The 25424-nt window shown below is 35.6% G+C and overlaps 1 protein-coding gene across 5 annotated transcripts in view; it reads left to right on the top strand.

The window, feature by feature from the left end:
• LOC138700074 (band 4.1-like protein 4) overlaps positions 1-25424 on the top strand; it is a 1160862-nt gene that overhangs the window by 1054603 nt on the left and 80835 nt on the right. For all 5 annotated transcript variants that reach the window (XM_069826390.1, XM_069826389.1, XM_069826387.1 and 2 more), the window contains exon 10: positions 8463-8526. In XM_069826390.1, the coding sequence (XP_069682491.1) occupies positions 8463-8526 (64 nt within the window). The remainder of the gene's footprint in view (positions 1-8462; positions 8527-25424) is intronic.

Below are 25424 nucleotides of genomic sequence, written 5' to 3'. Positions count from 1 at the left end.
CTACAAAGGGGGGATTATAACAACTGCATACCCAAAATATAAACGTTCCATTGCCACTATAAATATTTCAATTTTTATTTCAAAAGGTATTCATTTAATCATAAAAACTCATGCACCATTTTGTTAAGCACAGTGTATGAAACATGCAGTAAAAATGTCATGTTCCTACCATCAGAATTGTAAGAGTCTTTACACTTCGGACCTGACGAAATGTGCTGGGATAAAAAGTGTGAGAAAACGGCTTACAAAATTTGCATGGAATTGAAGTTCAAGGATGCAGCCATTTAATATATATTGCGTAATTTGTATGCCTTCGAGCGCCGCAGGCCATTGAAACTTGCTCAACATATAAATAAGAGATTGCTGATTCATTTTTTACAAGAAAAGAAAAATGCGTTTTTTTTACTGAAAATGGCCAAAATTTCACCCGTCACCACCCTTAACCTGATGCTCACTGAACCTAAAAATTTGATAAAAAAAAACTACTGTATGTTTTCAAATTTTTGTCACGTATTTTAATACAGGACTTTTGTAAATGCAAAGAATGGGTAAACAAAACATGGAAATAGTATTAATAACTCCAAATTATTATTATTATTATTATTATTATTATTATTATTATTATTATTATTATATTACTTTATTATTATTATTATTATTATTATTATTATATCTTTTAATGCATATTTAATTATTTTCATACTTAACTTAGGTTAATGGTTTTTAAGAAAGAAGTAGCCTATATATGACAGTTTAGAAATGTAACATGAAAACATTAGACCTGACGCTGTTTACAATACAAAAATATGTCTTTTGTTTAGATACGTATTCCTTCTTTAGTGTATTTTTTTTTCATCATGGACACCTCACTGTTGTTTCACACCTTGCAACAAATACTGTTAATGTCCCTTGGATGTGATCATGTTATTGTACATTTGATTAGACACACTGCAGCTTCAGCATGATCATTGATAACTTTCTGACCAGAGCTTTCTGAAAGTCTTCTCTCTCCTCCAATGATTCTGGATCGGTGTTAAGAAAATAGTGCAATAGCTCTAGCTTCTGCAAGAAGAGGAATATATTAAGAGTTCACAAAGTCAGAAAGAGTTGCATGTAGAATAATGTTTGTGAGTGACTTTGTGTCTACTTGTTTACGCTCTATTTCTTTCAACATATCTCGTTTCATATCTATTCTAATTTCTCAATCAACCTGTTGGTTCCTCACTCAAATATAAACGTAGCCATACAGGAAGACGTCTGATCGCGCATGCCTATTTTCATCTAACTCCCACTCTTTTCGCAATTCTACTCCAAAGTACACACCAGTACAGAATGTTATCAGTAGGGCTCGGATTTTTATGTGCTAAAAATCGGGAAATATTTATTTTATGTGCTAAAATCGGGAAAATGTGTGACCAAAAAAGCAAAAATATTTAATTATGTTTCAATTATTTTATGTGAATATAAACAATATGCAGTACTCAACGGTATAAATTATGCTGTCTCGCCAACTGCTGAAGAATTACAGTATACAATGAGATTCATCGTCAAGTTGTTCATCACAAATGACTGACGATTATCGCGGAACACTGCCTTGTATTGGAAAAAAGAGCGCCCTGGTCATTGAGAAACAATATGCACTCCCTAGAGACATGTTTCTGATTGGAAACGAAAGCAGAAGTAGCTGATGTTTATGAAATTATAATAATTGCTTCCTGAATCAGCGTTATGATAACTTTAAAGGCACTCCTAAATGACACATCAATGTTTGTTAGTTAGTTACAGTACAATTTTTTAATGGTGACAGTTTTTATCGCTTGTGATGAGAGAGCAGACTGCAATACCACAGGTCCCCAGATAGACAATTCCGAGAAACAGTTGTCAGCTGTCACGTTTAAGCAACTGCACTGAACATTCGAGTTATGATTAATCTGACATGCGGCTTTTGTCGAAAATTATTTGATGAAAACTTAAATTGTGTGTGTTTTACGTGAATATTTGAAAATATGTATATACATTTAAAAAAACTCAAAATGTGTGTCTTTATGTGAAGTAAAATTTAAAATATATGCTGAGATGACTTCGTCCGAAATTTAAAACACAATTACGAGTTTCTATTACAATGCAAATAAAATATTTATTTACCTAAGAACCCTAGCCCTGGTTATCAGTAGTCTATTTCTGGTAGAGGTCTCTCTTTACGTGCATGCTATTTTATCTTTTATGTCTTATAAAAGTGTGGAAGGTATAATGAGACAAAAAAGTTACTTTCCAAAGAAGGAAAACAATATTATTCTGAAGTTATGAATGTAGGACCGTAACAAAGACAGTATGGACCTCGAAAAGTACTACGATAAAGACAGCAAGGACAAAGACGTTAAGAATCACAAGGACAACGATATGGACCACAACATGGACCACAAGCACCACGACAAGCATCACGATAAGGATTATGACAAGTACTAAGATAAGGATCACGATAAGAACCATGATGGGGATCACAAGGACCACAATAAGGATCACGACGACGATCATTACAAGGACCAAGATAAGGATTACGATAAGAACTATAGATATAGATATAGAATAGACTTCGTGGGAGTACAAGAGGTTAGGTTAGATGGGAATGGCATACCACAAATAGGCGATTACTTATTGTATTATGGGGAAGGAAACAATAATCACCAATTAGGAACAGGATTCTTTGTACATAAAGAATAAAATCAGCAGTAAAAAAGGTCGAATTTATCAGTGACAGATTATCGTATTTAGTACTTAAGGGTAGATGGTGCGATATCGTAGTTATAAATGCTCACGCCCCTACAGAAAAGAAAGACGACCATATAAAGGATAGCTTCTATGAGGAATTGGAACATACTTTTGATCAGTTACCCAGATATCACATGAATGTTTTATTGGGGGATTTCAATGCTAAAGTAGGACGGGAAGATATTTTTAGACCAACTATTGGAAAAGAGAGCCTGCACGTACGTAGTAATGACAATGGAGTTAGGTTACTCAACTTTGCCACATCAAAAAATTTAATTGTCAAGAGTACAACATTCCCCCATAAGGATATACATAAATATACGTGGACTTCTCCAGACGGAATGACACATAACCAGATAGACCACATCTTGGTAGATAAAAGAAGGCACACTAGTATAGTAGACATTCGAACTTTCAGGGGTGCAGACTGTAATTCTGACCATTATTTGGTAATTGGAGAATTAAGAGAAAGACTATCAGTAGCCAAGCGAGTAGAGCAACAAGCTAATATTAGTAGATTCAATATTCTGAAATTAAAGGACGAGGAAACTAAGCAACGTTATCAGGTTGAAATTTCAAATAGGTTTGCTGCTGTAGCAACTGCTGACGAAGCTGATGAAGAGTTAGATGTTAATAGCGTGTGGGACAATATCCGAGATAATATCAAAATTGCAGCTGAGCAGAGCATAGGTTATCATGAAACTCAGAAAAAGAAACCATGGTTTGATGAAGATTGTTCCATTGTAGTAGATAGAAGGAAACAGGCAAAATTGAAATTCTTACAAGATCCAATTGTGGAGAATAGAGATCATTATTTCAATGAAAGACGGGAAGCAAGTCGTACATTTAGGAATAAAAAGAGAGATTACTTGAAGGAAAAACTGAATGAGGTAGAAACAAATAGTAAGAATAAAAACATTCCAGATTTATATAAAGGTATAAGGGAATTTAAAAATGGATATCAGGCAAGGGTAAACGTGATCAAAGATGAGAATGGTGACTTGCTTGCAGACTCTCACTCAATCCTGAACAGATGGAAAAACTATTTTGGGCAACTACTAAATATACATAGGCCAAATAGAAATGATCGGGACGAAATTGAAATACAAACTGCTGAGCCATTTATACCGGAACCCATACTTTCTGAAGTCGAAATTTCGATAGAAAATCTGAAAAAGTACAAGTCTCCAGGTATTGATCAAATTCCAGCAGAATTAATACAAGAGGGTGGAAGGGCAGTATCTAGCGAAATTTATAAACTTGTACTTGCAATTTGGGAAAAGGAAATTGTACCAGAACAATGGAAGGAGTCCATAATCGTACCTATTTTTAAGAAGGGGGACAAGACTAACTGTAGTAACTTTCGAGGAATATCACTTTTGTTGACGTCGTACAAAATTTTCTCGAATATCCTTTTGAGAAGAATAACTCCATATGTAGATGAAATTATTGGGGACCATCAGTGTGGTTTTAGACGTAATAGATCGACTATTGATCAGATTTTTTTGTATTCGACAGATATTGGAGAAAAAATGGGAGTATAAGGGTACAGTACATCAGTTATTCATAGATTTCAAAAAAGCGTATGACTCGGTTAAGAGAGAAGTTTTATATAATATTCTTATTGAATTTGGTATTCCCAAGAAACTAGTTCGATTAATTAAAATGTGTCTTAGTGAATCTTACAGAAGAGTCCGTATAGGCCAGTTTCTATCTTATGCTTTTCCAATTCACTGCGGGCTAAAGCAGGGAGATGCACTATCACCTTTACTTTTTTAACTTCGCTCTAGAATATGCCATTAGGAAAGTTCAGGATAACACAGAGGGTTCGGAATTGAACGAGTTACATCAGCTTCTTGTCTATGCGGATGACGTGAATATGTTAGGAGAAAATCCACAAACAATTAGGGAAAACGCGGAAATTCTTCTTGAATCAAGTAGAGCGATAGGGTTGGAAGTAAATCCCTAAAAGACTAAGTATATGATTATGTCTCGTGACCAGAATATTGTACGAAATGGAACTATAAAAATTGGAGATTTATCCTTCGAAGAGGTGGAAAAATTCAAATATCTTGGAGCAACAGTAACAAATATAAATGACACTCGGGAGGAAATTAAACGCAGAATAAATATGGCAAATGTGTGTTATTATTCGGTTGAGAAGCGTTTGTCATCTAGTCTTCTGTCAAAAAGTCTGAAAGTTAGAATTTATAAAACAGTTATATTACCGGTTGTTCTGTATGGTTGTGAAACTTGGACTCTCACTTTGAGAGCGGAACAGAGATTAAGGGTGTTTGAGAATAAGGTTCTTAGGAAAATATTTGGGGCTAAGAGGGATGAAGTTACAGGAGAATGGAGAAAGTTACACAACGCAGAGCTGCACGCATTGTATACTTCACCTGACATAATTAGGAACATAAAATCCAGACGTTTGAGATGGGCAGGACATGTAGCACGTATGGGCGAATCCAGAAATGCATATAGAGTGTTAGTTGGGAGGCCGGAGGGAAAAAGACCTTTGGGGAGGCCGAGACGTAGATGGGAAGATAATATTAAAATGGATTTGAGGGAGATAGGATATGATGGTAGAGACTGGATTAATCTTGCTCAGGATAGGGACCAATGGCGGGCTTATGTGAGGGCAGCAATGAACCTCCGGGTTCCTTAAAAGCCAGTAAGTAAGTTAGTAAGTAAGTAATAGATAATAATAATAATAATAATAATAATAATAATAATAATAATAATAATAATAATAGGCAATAAATGTAGAGCCCGTAAGTTCCGGCATTTATTTTGCCTAAAATAGGCAGGCAAATAGGCACTTAATATTCAGGAAATAGGCAGTAAAATAATAAAAATAAGCATTTAATTAAATATTATGAAAATAGACAGTAAAATCACCAAATAGTAATTTAATATGTATGTTATTTAATAAACCTGTGTACTAGAGATGAACAACGTGCGAGAATGCAAGACTAACACCGCCCGCAAAGCCGAAAACCCGCACGACAGTATTGCCTGTCGTTGATTGCTTGTAAGCAAACGTTCAAAACATCGGGACTTCGGAAGTGATCAACTCTCTAACATCAAGCAGCTTTGAATCGTCACAGTTGTTTATACCGGACTGACTTTTATCTGTTTTGGCAACTGTTATTATATGTATAACAGTCAAGCAGCCTATTTGGAACATCATTTCTACCTTTCAGTGTAGTAATCCGTTCCCCAAACTTTATTTAATTACTAGGCCTTTATTAAAAGACTAGGAATTATTTTTTCGTATGTTTGAGATCAAGTATACAATCTCAAGTAAAAAAACGCTTTATTTAACGCTATGTTTTATGTTTCTTAGAAATTCAAATTTATTTGATATATTTTTTTTTTATTTATATAACCATAGGTAATATTTTGATAGTAGAACCAGAACATTTTGATAACTGTGATACTGTTTTCTTTTGACTTATTGTATCAATTAAACATCTCTAATGTTATTTATTTCAATTATGTATGTTATTCAAAGTTACGAAATCTTTCCACGTCGACCAAATGCTGTTTCGAGAATGATGAGCAAGACTCGAAGCGCACGAGAGTTACGAGACGAGACTTGAAAGACAAATCTAACGAACACAGCACGCGAGAGCGGCAATTAGTTTTGTTCATCTCTACTATGTACCACATTTCAGTAGGTAGGCTACCTACCCTTGTTTTTCTTGGTTACTTGCCACAGCAAAATGTGTGTCTTTTTTTTTCTTTAACTATTATAGCCTCCTATCAGAGAGAATGTTTTTGATAATTGAAAAAGATCTCTGTGCTTTCACCGAAGTGACTGGAGCGTACTTAAAACACGATGTTGTGGATGGCCACATATCGCAACAAAAGCGTAAACTAATGTGCTAGTCCTGCTAACCGCTTTTAATACGATTCGAACTGGCAGAGAATTTATTATGTTCCCCTCTCTGCACTCTTTTCTTGGAATGTATATAAACTGAGTCTCTCAGATGAGAGGAACCAACTGCCTCGGGATGTGAAATACAAAAGTGTGAGTAACTGGTCCCATCAACCCTTTCGACCGATTGAACAGCTTAGGGCTGTTGTAGGCAGCATACAAATAATTTAAATATATTTATGTGGAGTGAAATTCTCGATAGAAATTCCCATTGTGCAAAATATTGTTTAATTTTTGTAACAGGTGCTTCATTTATAAAATAAATAATTTTCATTTATATTTTTAATATATTCGAAATTCGTACAATTTTTCCTTGTACTGATTATTTAATGTATATATATATATATATATATATATATATATATATATATATATATATAATATATATACATGTTATATAAACATTCATTCATAATTTTCTGCCCAAGGGCAGGTCTTTCACTGCAAACCCAAAATTCTCCAGTCTTTCCTATTTTCTGCCTTCCCCTTTGTCTCTTCATTATAATCCATATATCTCAATGTCGTCTATCATTTGATATCTTCTTCTGCCCCGAACTCTTCCCCCGTTCAGCATTCCTTCCAATGCTTCCTTCAGTAGGCGTTTCTTCTCAACCAGTGACCCAGCCAATTCCTTTTCCTCTTTCTGATCAGTTTCAACATCATTCTTTCTTCATCCACTCTTTCCAACACAGCTTCGTTTCTTATTCTATTTGTCCATTTCACACGCTCCATCCTTCTCCATATCCACATTTCAAATGCTTCTATTCGCTTCTCTTCAGTTCGTTGTAATGTCCATGTTTCTGCCCCATAAAATGCTACACTCCACACAAAGCACTTAACTAGTCTCTTCCTTAGTTCTTTCTCCAGAGGTCCGCAAAAGATGTTCTTTTTTCTATTAAAAGTGTATATAGGCTATATAATAGCTGAAAATATCCAACAAATGCAGAAAAAGGCAAAATAAGGAATTAAATCTTAAAATAGGCAGCAGAAGTTAAAATAGTCAAAAAGGCAAAGTAGAAACTGGCCCTATCGTCCCAAATTGTGCGGAAACATGTTTTTCTCTATTGAAGTCTTTCGTATATCTATCCGGTAAAAAAAAAAAGGCATTTTGCCTAACTTTCCGGCTGTAGTAATAACATTATAGGTCAAATTAGATGAGATTAAACTTATGTGTATTGTTAAATTTCACTCAATACCAGTTTTCAAAAAAATATAATATGATTCTTTCATTTAAAAAAATCCAAACTATGCATTTTTATGAAACATAAAATCAGCTTTAATGAGTTTAAACGCGAAAATATATTCCACAATAATATAAATATCATGAAATATTATGCATTTATAAAAAAACAGCCAAAATATGCAAATATATATACCATAGAATTTTGTTTGATAAGCTTAAATGTTGATGATTATTGTAGATAATTTATTAATCAGCAATTAATTACAGCCAATGAAAAAATATATGCAAATGCATGAACTTCCTGGCTCTAGTTATAACAAAACTATAACAAAAATATATTCAAGGTGTAAATTAGGTGCAAAATCAACATCCTTTCCCGAGTGTGGACCAGCGCTGCCCGAAGTGGACTTAGACAAATTCACGCAACAGGATATCGGTTATTTGTTGAGTCTAAGATTGTACAAGTGTATAAAATTTATTAAGTTATGTAATTTTGTTTTACTTTACCATAAAATGTATTTCAGATTAAGAATAGAGACTATTCATATAATTTGGATCATGTTACAGGCCTAGAATTACCAAAATCTACTTCAAGGGGAGGTACTTCATGCTTCGGGTGTGCGACAAAAATGTAAGTGAACTTTCATTTTTCTTTCCTTGCATGTTGCCTCATAAATAACAATCTACTCTAAGAGACCGATTTAAAAACATTTTATCTGCATCGACATATTGGCATTGTGGTGTCAAAGATTCTGAGTTCTAAATATGTCAGCAATCCTGCCTTCGAGTATAATCACAGTCTAGTATATACATTCACGAAGCTCAATTACGTAGTAAATATACATCCATAGATAATTGCTAACCACTAGAATCGCTAATATCGCCTCATTACAGACAATGCGAAATAGTCCGGCACAGTCTATTGTTCCTAGCACCCTCACAACTCAAGCTTCGTAACTATATACTAGACTGTGGTATAACGTTTATTGTAGTGTGTTTTTGTCTTTTCCTGAAAAGCCATTAGTTCTCAAAACTTACGACATGAATTTTGGAAAATAGGAAAATTATGTAGGAAATTTGACATTTCACTGAAAATCACTATTTTTCCGCTAATCCTTGAATGCCAAGCTTTCATTATTCATTACAATCCGTTCAGCCGTTTTCCCGTAATTTCCATTACCAGTTCAAATTATTTATATAGATTTTGTTTAAATACATGCGCTGTGAATGCAAATATTTTATGGACAGAGCTTGACAGCGATTCAAACGGATGGAAACTACGAGTGTATTACATTACCTTGTTTACAATTCGTCGGTTGTTGTCTGTTCTGGTCTTCTAGTATTGGAAGCAGAGAGAAGCAGCAGCGGTGGTAGTGGATGTGATTATGGTGATAGTAATAGAAGAATCTGCTTGTAACAGACTTTTAGAAAAATATTATTCTTCTCGAGATCCACTCCTCTTACTTTTGAATGATACAAAATTACATAATTCATTAAAAAAATTCACTGTGTAACCATCGTCCTCTTGTACACTGAAATTAAACATTTCAAAATAATTGCATAGATGTAATAGTGGTGTATTATAGCCATGCTTCGAACTCGTAGTGCATGCAAAGTAGGACATATCATGAGTTCAAATATTTACTAGCGATACAACTACTGTTGCCATAAAATGATATGCCACCGTAACTCATTTGTTTTTAATTATGGCTGTCCAAAGCATGCTCAAAGAAACACTTTACATTATTTCAGCATTCATAATAAAATTTCCGTATATCTCGGTAATAAAGTAAGAGAAGTTGCCAATTAAATACTTTTGGCTGTCCCAATTACTAGAAAATCGACTTTTCTTGCCGGAAAACCGGGATCAAGTCCTGTCGATTCAAAGTGAAATTTGCTGCGAAAAATCCTATATAACCGCGCAGTGAGCAAGTGAAGATTGATTCGTGATACGAATTTCTATGAGCCCAATTTCATGGAATTTATACAGAGTACGTACCACGGACTAAGACTAGGAAGGATCCCTGCAATTGGCGCTGAATTACATGACTCCAAGTATGCCACAACGATGTACAACTCTATATATTTTAAACTCAGAGTTGAGAAGTTTTTGTACATTATATCTCGATGAAGGAAATCTTTTATTTAACTTTCGTTTAATTTTCTGAGTCTCCGTTACCAAGTATGTGTCGATTTCACATTACATATATTTAGACCCTCCGTTTGTGATGTATTTAATTATTTTACAATAAAATTCATCTTCGTTTATTTTTTCATCAATGATTTTATATTCTGAAATAAACTCGATTCTCTTTTGTTCGATATTAAGTGTAATTCAGTTTCAAATCCAAAAAATATATATTACGTTTCTAGTTAAGTTCATTTAATTTTAATTTAATTTAATTTAAGTTAATAATCTATCAAATTAATGGATCTATATCGACAATACTTTTACTGATAGTCTTGGAAAATGTGCGTACAGAACGATCTGGAAACCGTATCATCCTCCATTCATGATAATACATCTTTCCACACTTTTGGTTGAAATGGAATTGGAATGAAATTTAACTGAGGGGAGCACGGATGGCCCGGCACTGCGACCTGTTGAGATCTATTGCGCTAACCCTCGATATGGAATGAGTTGCGTGCCACAGATCCCCTACGCGCATCAACCCAACCACATAACTCCCTACAGCCGACAGAAATCCATATACCATTCCTGCTTCGGCAACTTCTCCCAAGACCCCCTGTCGGTCCGAGGCGAAACTCCTCCCCCGAGTAGATCCGCCTCGGGTGCTCGTTGCAGAAGCCATCCAACGTCGCTTAACTACATTCCACGGAGGCTGGTCGAGAGAGCCAGTAGTTACACTTCTTGGATACTCCAGATGTGAAATTAGTTCCTCATTCTCCCCACAGTCCTAATCTTGAACCATGCGCCTTCTTGTTCCAAATAATCAAGGATAAAATATGTCCTTTAACACCGCTGATTCTGCAATTAAGACCTTCAACGACCTGGAGTATGAAATGTCTCCAGAAAAAGTGGGTGCAGTGCTTTGATGGCTAATTCCATCGAATGGAAAAGTGCATAAGATTTGAAGCAATAAAGCCGAAATTGGAAATAATTTGTTGCCACACATATCATCTTGCAGAAACTTTCAGTGTAGACCAGAGTACCTCGAGAATAACTATCTCTACACCGTCTTTACCTATCATAATAATTACTTGTGGATTCACCGAAATTTGATCTTCAATCTAGAAAGCCGACAGTCTACTTGTTAGCTGACGATTCGCTGTTCAAACATATACAACATGAAACGTATATCACTATTTCTTTCAATCTAATGTAAACTTCCCATTCTTCATTTCCTGATTGCAATAAGTACAGTATAAGGAAACTATTGAGATGCTGCAACAAATGGAAAGTGATTTTGATATATCATCTGTCTTGTATATCTCCACACGACATAGCTATTCTCTTAAATCAATGGAAGAATTTGGTTTAATATTCAATACCTACGCCTTAGTTCAACTAGAAAATAAGCAACTCAAAAAATAAAAGACATTTTATTGGATAAAGTAATATAAAATTGCAAACCATTCTAAATCGAATCATAGAGGTATAGACGGCATATCGGGTGGAATATGAAACATCTTTAAGCACTTAAGCCGAAATAGGCTTTTTGTGCACCGTTGATGCAATGAGTTGCGTGACGATTATGCTGTGCGGCTAAACCAGCCCCATCATCCGCCATAGCTCACATTCAAATTTAGTCTTCAATCCGTAAACCAATCCATCCCTTTGGAGTAGTGATCAGCGTGCCTGACTACAAAACTAGGGGCCGGGATCGAATCCTGCTGGTACAAATTGCTTGCATGAGGTTCTTTTCAGGGTTTTTCCTCAACCCATTAATAGTAAAGTAGTAAAATAGTAACTTTCGGCTCCTGACCTGGGCTCCTTTTACTGTCATTATAACCTTCATCTTCGTGAATCCTGCCTATTTCCATATTCATTATATCTTACATAATTAACACGAGTAAGTCCACTAGTAATCAATTAATTATATTCAAGTGTTAAAAGTAGTGTACGCAAGATTCAAAATGGTTCATTATATCATCTTACCATACGATGTAAACAGAATCCAACCTAATGGGTGCCCCAATCTCAAAACAAGATTCTTCATTATAATCGTCAGAAAAGTAGGCTATATAGAGACTTAGGGCCGTATTCATAGACATTTTTAGCGCGGGTTTCCGGTGGATGATCAGCGTTTTTCATATTCATAAACCAGTGTTAGCGATAGGATATGATTTGAATTCTGTACAAGTAACCAGTGGATAGCCGGGGCTAGCTTAGTACGCTCGTAGCGCGTGCTGCGAAATGTCTATGAATAGCACCCTTAATGACTACACGCCAATATGCACGGCGTTAAAACATCTGTACACAATTTCTCTAGTTGCGGCCTGCCATAGCTTACAGATCTATATGAGTTATCATGTGCCCGTCAGTTCGTAGGGGGCTCCGGTGCTTGTGATGCAAGTCTATGAATCCACCAGCACTGCCATCTATCAATATTTGATAAATCTCGAGGAACACCTGTCATGGCGGACGGCCGATTCGGCGTCACGTACACAGGAGATACTCCATCTTTTAAGACATGATAAAGACAGGGAATTGTGGAGAGTATTGATGGAAAGTCTTGGGGAAAAACGGGAGAACTTCTAGAAAAACTCTCACGACCTTTGCTTTGTCCACTACAAATACAGCTTCTCCGTCGCCGGGGTTTGCACTCGGGTCCGCAGTTATATTAATCCAGCGCTCTACCAACTGAACTGCCTAGGTTGCTATATCGAATTATAAGACATTCTTATTACTGAAAATATTCTAATATGTGCTGCTGTATAATCTTTCTTCCTTGACAGAGGTATACAAATTTCCATTGGTAATTATTGGACATCCTTGATCTATAATATGTTAAGGTACTATTTTTTTTTTTTACTCAAATAGCAGAAGTTGTTTTGTTTTACCCACTCTTAGATGCAAATTACCTCTCCTTTAGATATTATGGAATGTTAAACCGTTTTGAATTAAATAGGTCTGCCCCTATTAAGTACGTCCTTGTTAGTTTCATATCAAGGCAGCATGCAATCAACTGTCACAACAAGTACTTGCTGTTAGGTCACGTGACTTTATTTTCCCTTGACCAGGCATAATAAGCTTGAGATCAAGATTGAATGATAAGATTTAAAAGTCGTGTTTACAGTGAATGTTTGGTACAGAGTAACTCAAAATGATGGACTCGATTTCAATAATTTATAGCGTGAAATCTAATAAATGTATCGTATTTTGAGATATGTGTCTCGAAAGGTAAGCTCTTGAAGTTTAAGTTCCCTGATTTATTTCCGTTGCTCGCAACGAAAGAAAATGGCGGCAACTGAAGAACAAAAAACCTTCTGTGTGCTTGATTATGTTGCAACAACTTTGTCAGCCTTCAGCGGCATTTTCGGACCAAATTTTGGATAGACTCACCAAATGGAAAATCAATTCGTAAGCATTATATGTCTCTTGATATGCTGAAAACAATGGATCCTTCCGCAGCTTGAAGAGGATAGTGTAATCTTCTTTCTTCAACTGGATGGTGCCCGTCCGCATTACTATTTCAACGTTCGTTCCGATAGTAATCTCAATGATAGATTACAACAGCGAGGGATAGGCCGTGCAGCTGTGAGAGATCTTTGGCCATCTCGTTCACCAGATCTCACCTTATGTGATTTCTTCATGTGGAATTTTATAAATGATCGTGTTTATGAACGATCACTTGCAACGACGTTGGATGACCTGCATGCAGTCGTCGCTGAATTTGACCCAAACATGCTACAGAAAGTTTTGCAGGAAATTGATGTGTGTCTTGTTACGCATGGTGTGCAGATTGTACACTTGTGATGTATCTGAAGAAAGCTCGGTGAGTTTAAGATTTGCATGTATATGAATTTCTCTTACTTGCCTAATAATAATATTAAACTTAGAATTAAATGACTGTAATCGAGACCATCATTTTTTCTTACAAACCAAACTTACAGAGGCAAAATTTATTTTTTTAAATTCTCCAAAAAATTCAATCATGTCTTACACACTATGTGAGTTAGCAATCTGTGGTGACACTTTTGCAGAACTGGCAACACAGTGTCATCACCATTTCTGTCATTGTCATCGCCATTATAATCATTGTTGTATAAAAATGTACTTGGCAAGATATTCTGCCCTAAACAATAATTATAAAGTATTATTGCCAAATTAATCTTTTATAAAGTAAATGTCTGAATTTCTACAGTCTTTAGGTTTGTAGTATTTTACAGTTTGTTCTTGTTTGCTATAGTAAACTTTCTCCGATTTTATAATATACGCAGTGCATCTTCTTCCCTTTTCATATTTGTGTTACGTCCAATTTTTTACATGTAACCGAAATAAAAAAATTAAGATACAAAACTGTTTAAAGCCAGAGCTGTAAGTGTAGTCAAGAATGGATCACATTTTACATATACAACCAGTGTTACAGCAAGGCGCTCAACTTAATTTTATGTAGTTTTAAATAACGTAATTATTACTGAAATGCTTTCTCTGTATTTTTAATTAATAAAATCACTTTTTCAGTGTCACATTTCATACGTTGATATTTATTGCAATAGTCTTGGCACTGTTGGCACTGTTAAAACATAACGTGAGTGCGTTAATGTTTGTGTAATAGTAGCTTTCATAATGATTGTTAGACATTAAAATTAGCTTATTATATTATTTGTGATATTTGGTATGGAGGAAACAAAGTTTAAAGATGTCATACACTCGTGAGAAAATACTATAATTTAACAATTACAGTAAGTACTTTATATTATTTAAGTTTTGGGGTCTCTTACAGTATATTATAAAATATTCGTGTTAAATTAATTCAGGCATATCCGTGGGATATGGAGATGTAAACAATAAACAAAGTAGGATGATGAGAGAAACTCCTTAAATGAGACATAGTTGACTATTGCAACTTTATTTTATGGTTCTGAAAACTTGTAACTTTAAAGAAATGAATTAGGAGTAGTGACCACCGGCGTAGCTCAGTCGGTTAAAGCACTTGCCTGCCGATCCGGAGTTACGCTCAGGCTTGGGTTCGATTCCGGTTTGGGCTGATTACCTGGTTGGGTTTTTTCCGAGGTTTTCCCCAATCGTAAGGCGGAAGCCAGGTAATCTATGACGAATCCTCGGCCTCATCTCGCCAAATACCATCTCGCTGTCACGAATTCCATCGACGCTAAATAACCCAGCAGTGGATACAGTGTCGTTAAGTAACCAGCTAAAAAAATTAGAAGTAGGCCTACTTTAAATTTTATTTAAACAAATGTGCGGGTGTTTCGTCTGGCAATCATACACCGTACACAGACTAAACTCCGTAACAGCTTTGCTCCTTGGCCAGTTAGTATAATAGTGATAGTCGCAGTCCATTGTTCATATTTTGAACTCGCTGTTACGTATAGTCTTTAATGTTTCCTTGGTTGTCGATTTGGCTGTATGGAAGTATATTTTTCGGTCTACAGTTCACAAAATCCTTTGCAAGGGCATCAGCATACTCTTTTCCTATGATGCCGCAATGACCAGGGATCCGTTGAAGAACTGTGGTTTTATTCATCCTTTTCATTAAGCGGTACAACTTTCTGCACTCATAAACTTTAACTGTTTTTGGAGGCTTCTCATTTCGTATGGCTTGTATTGCTGATTACGAATCAGAGAGTGTGACAGCATTAGTGAACTTGGTATGCTGATATGAAATAGTGCTATTTTGATGGCCCCTATTTCTCCATCAAATGCTGATCTGTTTTGGGATTAATTACATTTAAGACGTTATTTATGCACTTTAAATTAAGTTAAAACAACCAACTACGACTGCGGGCGGGATATTAATTTCTGATGATGATGATGATGATGATGATGATGATGATGATGATGATGATGATGATGATGATGATGATGATGATGATGATGATGATAGCATGAATGTGACGATTTCGGATCACATAACGAAAATCTTCAAATACAATCCAAAAGATAAACGTCATTGGTGTGCTAGCCTTCTCCCGAATACAGTCAGTGACCTAAGTCATAGAAGAGAACAAGAAGTGGTGCTGAGGAGTGTAATGGTTGTCCAATGATTTGTAAATACACATTGCATCTCTCTATTGTTGGCCACATACAAAACTGATGCATGCAAATTGAAGCAAGACATTGCCTCGAGAGATCACGAAGCCTTGAGTGGTCAATTATCTGTTAAGTCTACAGTGCAGGTCTGGACTTCACTGTATTTGCATGGAAATGGATTTGTAAGTCTCTGCAACTGCCAGAGATATCAATAAACTACACCATGTACAGTACAAATAATCGTGATATTGTGATATTACGCTGACTTCACATTGGAAGTTTGAAGGTTCAGTCTCTGAATATAGCTTAAAGAAGTGCAGAAATTTCGATAGTGTGGACCTCTGGAGGCTACCGTGCTTGCTTCTGGACTTAAGATAACGCGGATTGAAGATCGAGGACCAATTATATGATTATATAATCGGAAAGTGTGACTTCCATCGCACGAAGAAATAAAGCTATTAGCCCCGTATAATAAATTAATGATTCCTTTACGGCAAACAGGAAGCTATACAGGCAAATTTCCATGTTCAAACTATAATTATTCTTAATATTTTAGGATAAATTCTGTAGGACAAATTAATATATCTATAATATTATAATTATTCTGTTATAAACTCATGATAGGAGATGAGTGGAGTCTCTTACGAATAAATATACACGCCATTGTTGTTGGCCGAGGTTTATAAATTGTAATTGTATATTAAATGAGTCGAAATCGATTGAGAAGATCCAATATCTTATTTACCAAGTGCTTGACATTGAAAACCAACTGACTGTTATAGTATGTTCATAATATTTGTCAGTCCTCGTGCAACAATTTTGTTCACAACTTAACTTCGCATTTAGTAGTTAAAATAAAATATATAGACAATAACAATGAATTCTTTCACCCGCTTATAACACATACGTAGCCTATTATTCCGCCATAATAGCCACAAACCGGCAAAGTCCAAGTACTTGCATAAAGTTAAAAAAAATCGTAGCCTCCATAGCCCAAAGGATTATTAAATTTATAGAAGCAGAAAAGAACAATTACTTTCGAGCGAATTTAAGACAACAACAATAATAATAATAATAATAATAATAATAATAATAATAATAATGATAATAATAATAATAATAATAATATGTATAAAGGTTTGTCATTTTTCAATAATAGTTATTCATTACTACTCATTTTCTTATAATATACTACGATATGTTGCACTACGTTACTATACTATACTACACTATACTATACCATACTAATACTATATATACTGATCCACACTTGTGGAGTAACGGTCAGCGCGTCTGGCCGCGAAACCAGGTGGCCCGGGTTCGATTCCCGGTCGGGGCAAGTTACCTGGTTGAGGTTTTTTCCGGGGTTTTCCCTCAACCCAATTGAGCAAATGCTGGGTAACTTTCGGTGCTGGACCCCGGACTCATTTCACCGTCTCATTCAGACGCTAAATAACCAAAGATGTTGATAAAGCGTCGTAAAATAACCTACTAAAAAAACTATACTATACTATACTATTACTATATACTACTGAGCGAACAATCCTCCGCGCGCCCGCTTTCATTGCTTTCGGGTCTTGGGCGATGAACGGTTGTCAGGAAATCCACAGTAATCTATCTATTGTTTGTCGCGTAAGTTGTTATTACTAATAAACACCTAAAAATAATCACTTAAAAAGTAAAGTAAAAGTAATTTACTCATCCATATCAAACAAGGGTTTTAACTTCAAAACAATTTACAGTATTCATTCTGTGTAATAACGAAGTTGTTAAATATTTTGGTTACAACACCAATGACCACTGCTGAGCCAGAAAGATGTTTTTCTTGCTTGAAAAGCATAAAAACGTTTTTAAGGAACACTATGTCCCAGGATCGTTTCACTGCTCTTGCAATACTGTCAATAGAAGAGTATGATGTCCAAGATGGAGGGGTTTAACACCAGGGTAATTGACAAGTTCTGCATTAGGAAGGAACGTCGTATGGATTTCATATTTCGTCACTAGGCGAGTCTCAAATTAAGATAAATATATATATATAAGTGTATACAGTAGGCCGATATATTGTTTATAGATAACATATTCTGTATGTATATATATATATATATATATATTGTTTAATGGCTGCTCTTTCTCTTAAATTTCTCTTAAATTGTACCACACATTATTTTGACCACCAGCCGCTACTGATGTACAGTAATAATCCTTTCCATTGCATGCCAAAAAATGTCTACTTCCCTCTACCTAGGGCACTCCGTTAGGTTGGACAATTTTTTATTGAACCATACGTGTCCAGTTAGAGAGGTTTCATTGTAGTCGTAAAGTTGCCTACTTTTATAGGAAAGAGCTTCTTTTAGTTCGCGGTGTGATTTACAGTCATTCAGACAATCTTGTAATGACATATTTTTATTTATATATTAATACTCATAACAGCAGCATTACATTTCAACAAATTCCCGCATGTCTGTGCATAAGGGTTAGCTGGGTACACTGCTCTTACTCTTCATAATTAAAAACTATACTTGGAGTTCAGCTTCTACTTGAACTTGTTTATTATTCAAGTGCCCCCTCTCCTGAGTGTTCTATAAAAGTTCTCCGAGGTCAGAGGTTTGCCATTCCGGCGCTCTTGCACTCCGAAGAGTCGTTTGGTCTGGCAGTGCAGCAGCCCAGCATCTCCTAAAGTTACAGCGAGCAGCCCTGGGGTGATGTTTCGAATTTTTCAAACTCTACTATCGACTCTACTCTGACATGCAGCTTTACGTGTTGCTGAGTACAACTTTGGAATTCCCAAACCTGAAAGAACTGGCAGTGAAAACGTGCTTGCGTTCATTCTTCTTTTTCAACAATTAATGACTTGTTCTGCTCTCATTTTTAAATGTCAGATTACTTTTTCAACGATCGAATATTCTTTTCATCTAAGGTTGTACTTTTATTTCTGATAGTTAAAGATGGGGAATTGGTAGAATACTAACATATAAATTGATAAAATCCATGACATTGCCAAAATCATATTCCCCACCGCAAATTTTATTTTCACTCCTCAGGATTTAAACTGGACCCATTGGACAACGGGGCGCCAAGCAGTTTCTTACTAATGAATTTTTTAATCAGGATTTTCTATATACTCTCTACTTTTTGTTTAATACAATAAAATTAGGCTATGACTTTCCTCAATGCCTAATTTCTTTCTTATCCATCTCGGTATAATTTCCAACTGCGTTTTTGTTTCTAATATTTCTATTAAATATGGCCTAAATATTTTAAGAGTAATGAGTCGGAACCATAATATAAAATAACTGCTATTATTATATTAAAATATTCAACATATTTGGCATTATTTTAAGCGTGACATTTTTATTATGTCTATAGCTCAAAGACATAATAATAATAATAATAATAATAATAATAATAATAATAATAATAATAATAATAATAATTTCCAAGAATTGATTGAATGGATTGATTGATTGATTGATTGATTGATTGATTGATTGATTGATTGATTGATTGATTGATTGATTGATTGATTGATTGATTGATTGATTGATTGATTGATTGATTGATTGATTGATTGATTGATTGATTGATTGATTGATTGATTGATTGATTGATTGATTGATTGATTGATCGATCGACCGGTGGGTAGGTGGGTGGAATGAATGAATGAATGAATGAATTTAACCATTATGTCCCGTGAAGGGCAAAGGCCTCCTATAAAAGGTGTGGCTCGTTATTACTCGCCTGGTGAGCCTTCCAAGAATTATAAAGGGTTTAAGATGAAATAATTGTTTTATCCTAATAACTATCCAAAAAATTGGTCGAATTATATTTCTGATTATTTCAATATAGGCTACATACTACTCGTATAAATGGTATAAGAGTTGGTGAAGTTCCTTGTGGAACAAGGTATGCAAATATATGTTGAGTATTATTGACTCATCCAAATAATATAAATCTAATTCATAAAGGTAGGTAGATATAATTTAATAAAGTTTTATGATTTTCAGATTTATATATGAATATATATTTTTTTACCAATAGTTTGATTAATTCTTGTTTAGCGGAAACTAATCAGACTGGTCTGTGTTCTTCTGGTTTAGTTTGTTTGGCTAATATTTCTTATGAGCGTTTAGGTAGGCGAAGTTTGTTGATTAATAAAGGTTTAATGGAATAACTATGATAGAGACTGAATTAATCTTGCTCACGATAGGGACCGATGGCGGGCTTATGTGAGAGCGGCAATAAACCTCCGGGTTTACTTAAAAGCCATAAGTAAGTATCACAATCATTACGAACTAATGCTACAGTTAATAGTCTTAATTCTAACGGTGAACTACGTTGCCGGAAACAAGCATTATTATTATTATTATTATTATTATTATTATTATTATTATTATTATTATTATTATTATTATTATTACTATTATATATTTATGAAATACTGTCTCTATATAAGATACAAGAAATATTTAGCTACATCGCACCTTTTATTCCCATTAGGTTAGAAGACTCCACGTCGAGAATCTGCAAATATTTTTCCTCTGCTTGCATTAATAACATGATTCGATATAGTTCGGACACTGGGAAATAATTCTATCATTTAAAAATGCAAATATGTTCTCGTTTGCCTTGCTTCCTCTCCCCGCAGCAATGAATAATGTAAATTCTCATATAAATTAGATAAATATTCATACAAGCATATAAATATTCATACATTTCTTCTAGTAAAATATAAATGTATGCCGTGTAATTATTTTAATGCTCTTTTCATACACCACAATGAATCTCTACTGGACAATAAACAGAACGGTGTATCTTCGGGAAGTCCGGTGCCTCTCATCTCTGAGACTTTCCACATACCGGTAGATTACTATCATCAATTCATCAACGTCCTCATCACCACCATAACTACCACCACCACCACCACCACCACCACCAGCACTACAACCATATGCTCTTTCACGGAGTGAAGACTTTCAGGTGAATGTAAATATCATAAGCACTTGCGGCTCGTGAATATTAGTCATATAGGGGCTTAGCTATAAAAGTTAAATCGTCAAGATAAGTATTCTATTTATTGGATGAAAAACAATTAGAACGTGTCCGTATGTTGCTTATTCGACGTAGAATTAAATTCGGCGTTTCTTCTCACAGAACTTGTCAATAACTAGTTCATAGAAGTCTGTAATTTCAGCTACTATAGTGTTTTCTGTTGAAAGAATCCGAACGTAAATAATCTGTCTTCCTTTATGCGGTTCCTGAAATAATATATTTATCACTTTTAATGTCGAGAAATGCCTCTCAGTTTCTGAACTGGTCATTGGCAATGTAACTAATAATTTAAGTATTTTCAACCAACGGTATTGACTACATAATGCCGAGTTCACGCAGTTGAAATAACATGGAAGATACTGAGTGGTAATATTCATGATCTGGTGGTTTTGGTCTCCTCCTTATGTTTTAAAGATCTTAGTTATTACAGGTATATACGACTTGGGATAATTTTTCTCTCTTTAAGATATACAGAACATTCGATATTTTACTCTCTGGACGAAAGGAATTTGGACAAATATACTCAAATAACTCATTTGAAGAAAGAAGCCGTAATTTTATACTATCACTCCAAAATATTCGTCATGACGGACTCACTCGAGTTGAGTCTGTTCGCTAATGTAGATGCAGATGGGATGGGGTTAGCATTACACTCTTTATCATGAAAACATGATTTCATAGATCGAAAAATGTTCGGACGATGAGTCTCTGAGTCAAAGTATTACTGCGTTACTGTCTAACCTCCTTTATGTATGCTAAACTTCTAGAAACGTAACTTGGATACTGAAATTATCAAATTAGAGTTGTTGAACAAGTTCAAATAGAATATATTTTGCTAATTTTCGCAGGAAGGGCGACGTCCTAGAGCTCCCCTTCAATAACAGTAAGCCGAATTGGAGTAAGTCTTTTTTACATGATATTTTTGCCAGAGTCTGAAATATTCTACAATAAATTATTGCTCGGGATGAATTTACTCGTTGACAGTGACTATGAGCCAATGTTTAATAAATTAGAGGAAATGTCGTACGCATTGATATAACATTCCAAGGAAATTGCTCTTGGGTATTACAGATGCTGAGAACGTATATTTTCGTCAAAATATTTAAATCGATCTATATCAGAATCGCGATATTTTCTCGATATTTCATATACTGAAAAAGTAAGCATGGATAAAGAAATTGATAGACGAATAGCGTCAGCATGGAAAAAGTTTTGAGTCTGTCCTTCATCCTAATGGACAAGAGGCAGAAATTGAAGAACAAGAGGCAGATCTTCAACAGCTGCATTGCACCTGTACTTCTGTATGGGGCGCAATCCTGGTCACTCACCAAGAAACAGACGTTAAGATTAGGAAGATATGAAAGAAGAATGGGAAGGAAAATACTCAGAATAATCCTGAAGGACAGAGTCAGAAACGAAGAAGTACGGCGAAGAAGCGGCATGGAGGACGTGGTCACACTAGCTAATTAGGGAGGACACGTGGTAAGAATGCAACCTACCACATGGACACACACGACGACACTGTGAGATCCAAGAATTGGTTGGAGAAATCGTGGACGACCGAGAACCAGATGGGGGGACGAGTTAAAGTGCAGGTAGGAGGATTGTGGACCAGAATAGGACGCCAAAGAACACTGTGGAAAGACGCAGTCAACCAACTTTGAGCGGCAGCAACAAGCAGTGCTAGTGTAATTGTGGACAATAAAATAGGAATGTAAATATAGACCATCAGGTCGGCTCTTCTGATGGTCAAGACTCGAGCCACCCCTGCCCAAGCAGGAGGCCTTGCCCCACTGAGGACCTACGGCTTATATTATTATTATATTATATGCACATATTGTTTTTATTGTAAAAGTGCAGTAAGTACCTGCATAAGTTGTTGGATAAGAATATAATTACTGCCCAAAGATGGTAGCTTGTTCTTACATTTGTGGTTAGAGTAGAAATGTACAGCTGAGAAGGGAAGGCCTGAACCAAACACGCGCAAAAGGAAATTCAATGTGTTGCCTGATTTTGCCTCTCTCTCATTCAATGTAGTGAACCTAAAGAGTGAAGCACAATGTTATACTATCCATGCATAATAATGCAGCTGTTCTTTTTAGCATAATATATTTATCGATAACAATGAAATATAAATAACATCTGATTTTACCCACCAGTCCCTGAATGTTTTCTTTGGGTCTACAAAACCTCAGTCCACACCTGTGGAGTAACGGTTAGCGCGTCTGGCCGCGAAGCCAGGTGGCCCGGGCTCGATTCCAGCTTGGACAAGTTACCTGGTTGAGGTTTTTTCCAGGGTTTTCCCTCAACCCAATTTGAGGGTAACTTTCGGTGCTAGACCCCGGACTCATTTCACCGGCATTTTCACCTTCATCTGATTCAGACGCTAAATAACCTAAGATGTTGATAACGCGTCGTAAAATAACCTACTAAAATAAAAAAATACAAAACCTTAATTCCACTAATGTCATCACCATCGTCTCTAATTTCACCGTCACCATTGGCACCGTCATTATAATCATCATCATCTATATCACTATCATCTCCCACAACATTTGCCAGCTGATCTGTTATGGAGCCAGTGAATTATTGTTCCTGAGTCTTGTAAGTTTCTTCATTCAATTCGTCGAACTCTCCGATACTTTGAATATCAGTCCTCTGCTATTAATCGACATTTCCCGTCCATCAATCGCATAGTACAGTCCAGAGTGAAGCCCAATTGTTTGCCACATATTATTTTATTAAATCCCATATTAATTCAATGAGTTTTAGGTCTGGATGGTAAGGTGGAATCGTAGAATGGTAGAACCTGCTCAGCAAGAAAAACATCAATTTTTAAACGTTTTAAAGGCAGGTTTCCTGAGGTTTATTAATTAATATAATTCTAGTTTGTACATTTCTGGGTCACAAGGAATACTATACTGTGTAAGCGAGATTATCGTATCTGCTTTTCTGGTTGAGAAGATTGATGTGGAGTAAAGTTGAACTTCGAGGTACAGAGCGTTGTCAATAACCAGACAAATTTAGATTGGAGGTTAGTTATTAATTTATATTTCAGCCATTTTTTGAGTGCCGTCCAGAAGGAGGATCGTCTTCAAAGTTAAAATTTATTTCCTTAAACTTCCTCTACTACCATAATATTGTTGTCCGATGTAGAGAGCCTCACACAGCACAGGAGGCATTTTTCCCATGCTCCGATCAAGTGTCAATCTGAGAGCGAATTGTAGTAAATAATTTCCTGACATTTTACAAGTGTTAATTTCACTGCTCAGCAAGTAATGCAGGCAAAGTCGCACCTAAAATCCACCTAGACCTGTTTTAACCCCCTTTCTATCCCTGATGATGCAGCTGTGTCTGGTCAACGGTTTCCCTGCATTGCAAAACTTTCTTAGTGACCCTTGTACATGGCAGATTCGAAATGTCTCCCATTCTCTTATTTGAAGGAAGTTGAAAGAGCATTAAGCAGGTTGACTTATTTCATGAGCATTTGATATTTACCGTTTTTATAGTTCTGGGAAGCAAACTTGGTGTAGGTATGCTAAATCTAAGGATCAGATTTGACGCTGAATTGGAATCCCGGATGTAAATTTGAATCCCATATAGGGCATACAAGTTTCTCCTTCGTCAATGTGACATCCAATGTTGACTTCGATGGAGTCCCAAAGTCACCCACTAGAGTCTAACTATGTATTCGTTTATTTTCCCATAAAGAAGAAAACCTAAATATGATGAGTCAGAGCCTGTAAGCCTACTATCTCTTTAATATGGGGAAGGCGAATAATAAAAACAATATATTTAGGATGGCTGTTAGTTCTCGAAGAGACGTTGACGCGCAAGGAGATGTGCGCATGTAGTTGCCTCACGTTCCATTCTCTACAATTCAGTCCAATTTATTGAATATAATTGTACTCCTACATGAAGTAAAGGCGTTATTAGTTACTGTGAAAAATGTATTCTGAAAGATTTATCACATATCCATATCATAAATTATAAAAACCTTTGCAAGTGAAAGAAATCAAGTTTTGCTTTATTCGTCGATATACTGTTGTTATTGGTAACATTGAAATATGACTGACGAACGTTGTGACAAGCGCTAATGTTTAATAGATCAAAAGATTGATTCATTTATACGGACTAGACCAGACATTTCTCGTGATGTACATGGGGGGAGGTGTCTGCAGCACTACATGAGGTGTGTCGTTATCCGGAGTAATTCACTGCATGTCTGGAAGGAGGCAAGCGACTTGTGTCACATGCGCATAAATAAGACAAAGCACTTGAAGACCATTTCAGGAAACTGC

This window comes from Periplaneta americana, chromosome 5, assembly GCF_040183065.1.
Source record: "Periplaneta americana isolate PAMFEO1 chromosome 5, P.americana_PAMFEO1_priV1, whole genome shotgun sequence".
NCBI classification, from domain to species: Eukaryota; Metazoa; Arthropoda; class Insecta; order Blattodea; family Blattidae; genus Periplaneta; species Periplaneta americana.
The sequence above is the reverse complement of the archived record's forward strand: the minus strand, read 5'-3'. Positions and strand labels throughout refer to the sequence as shown.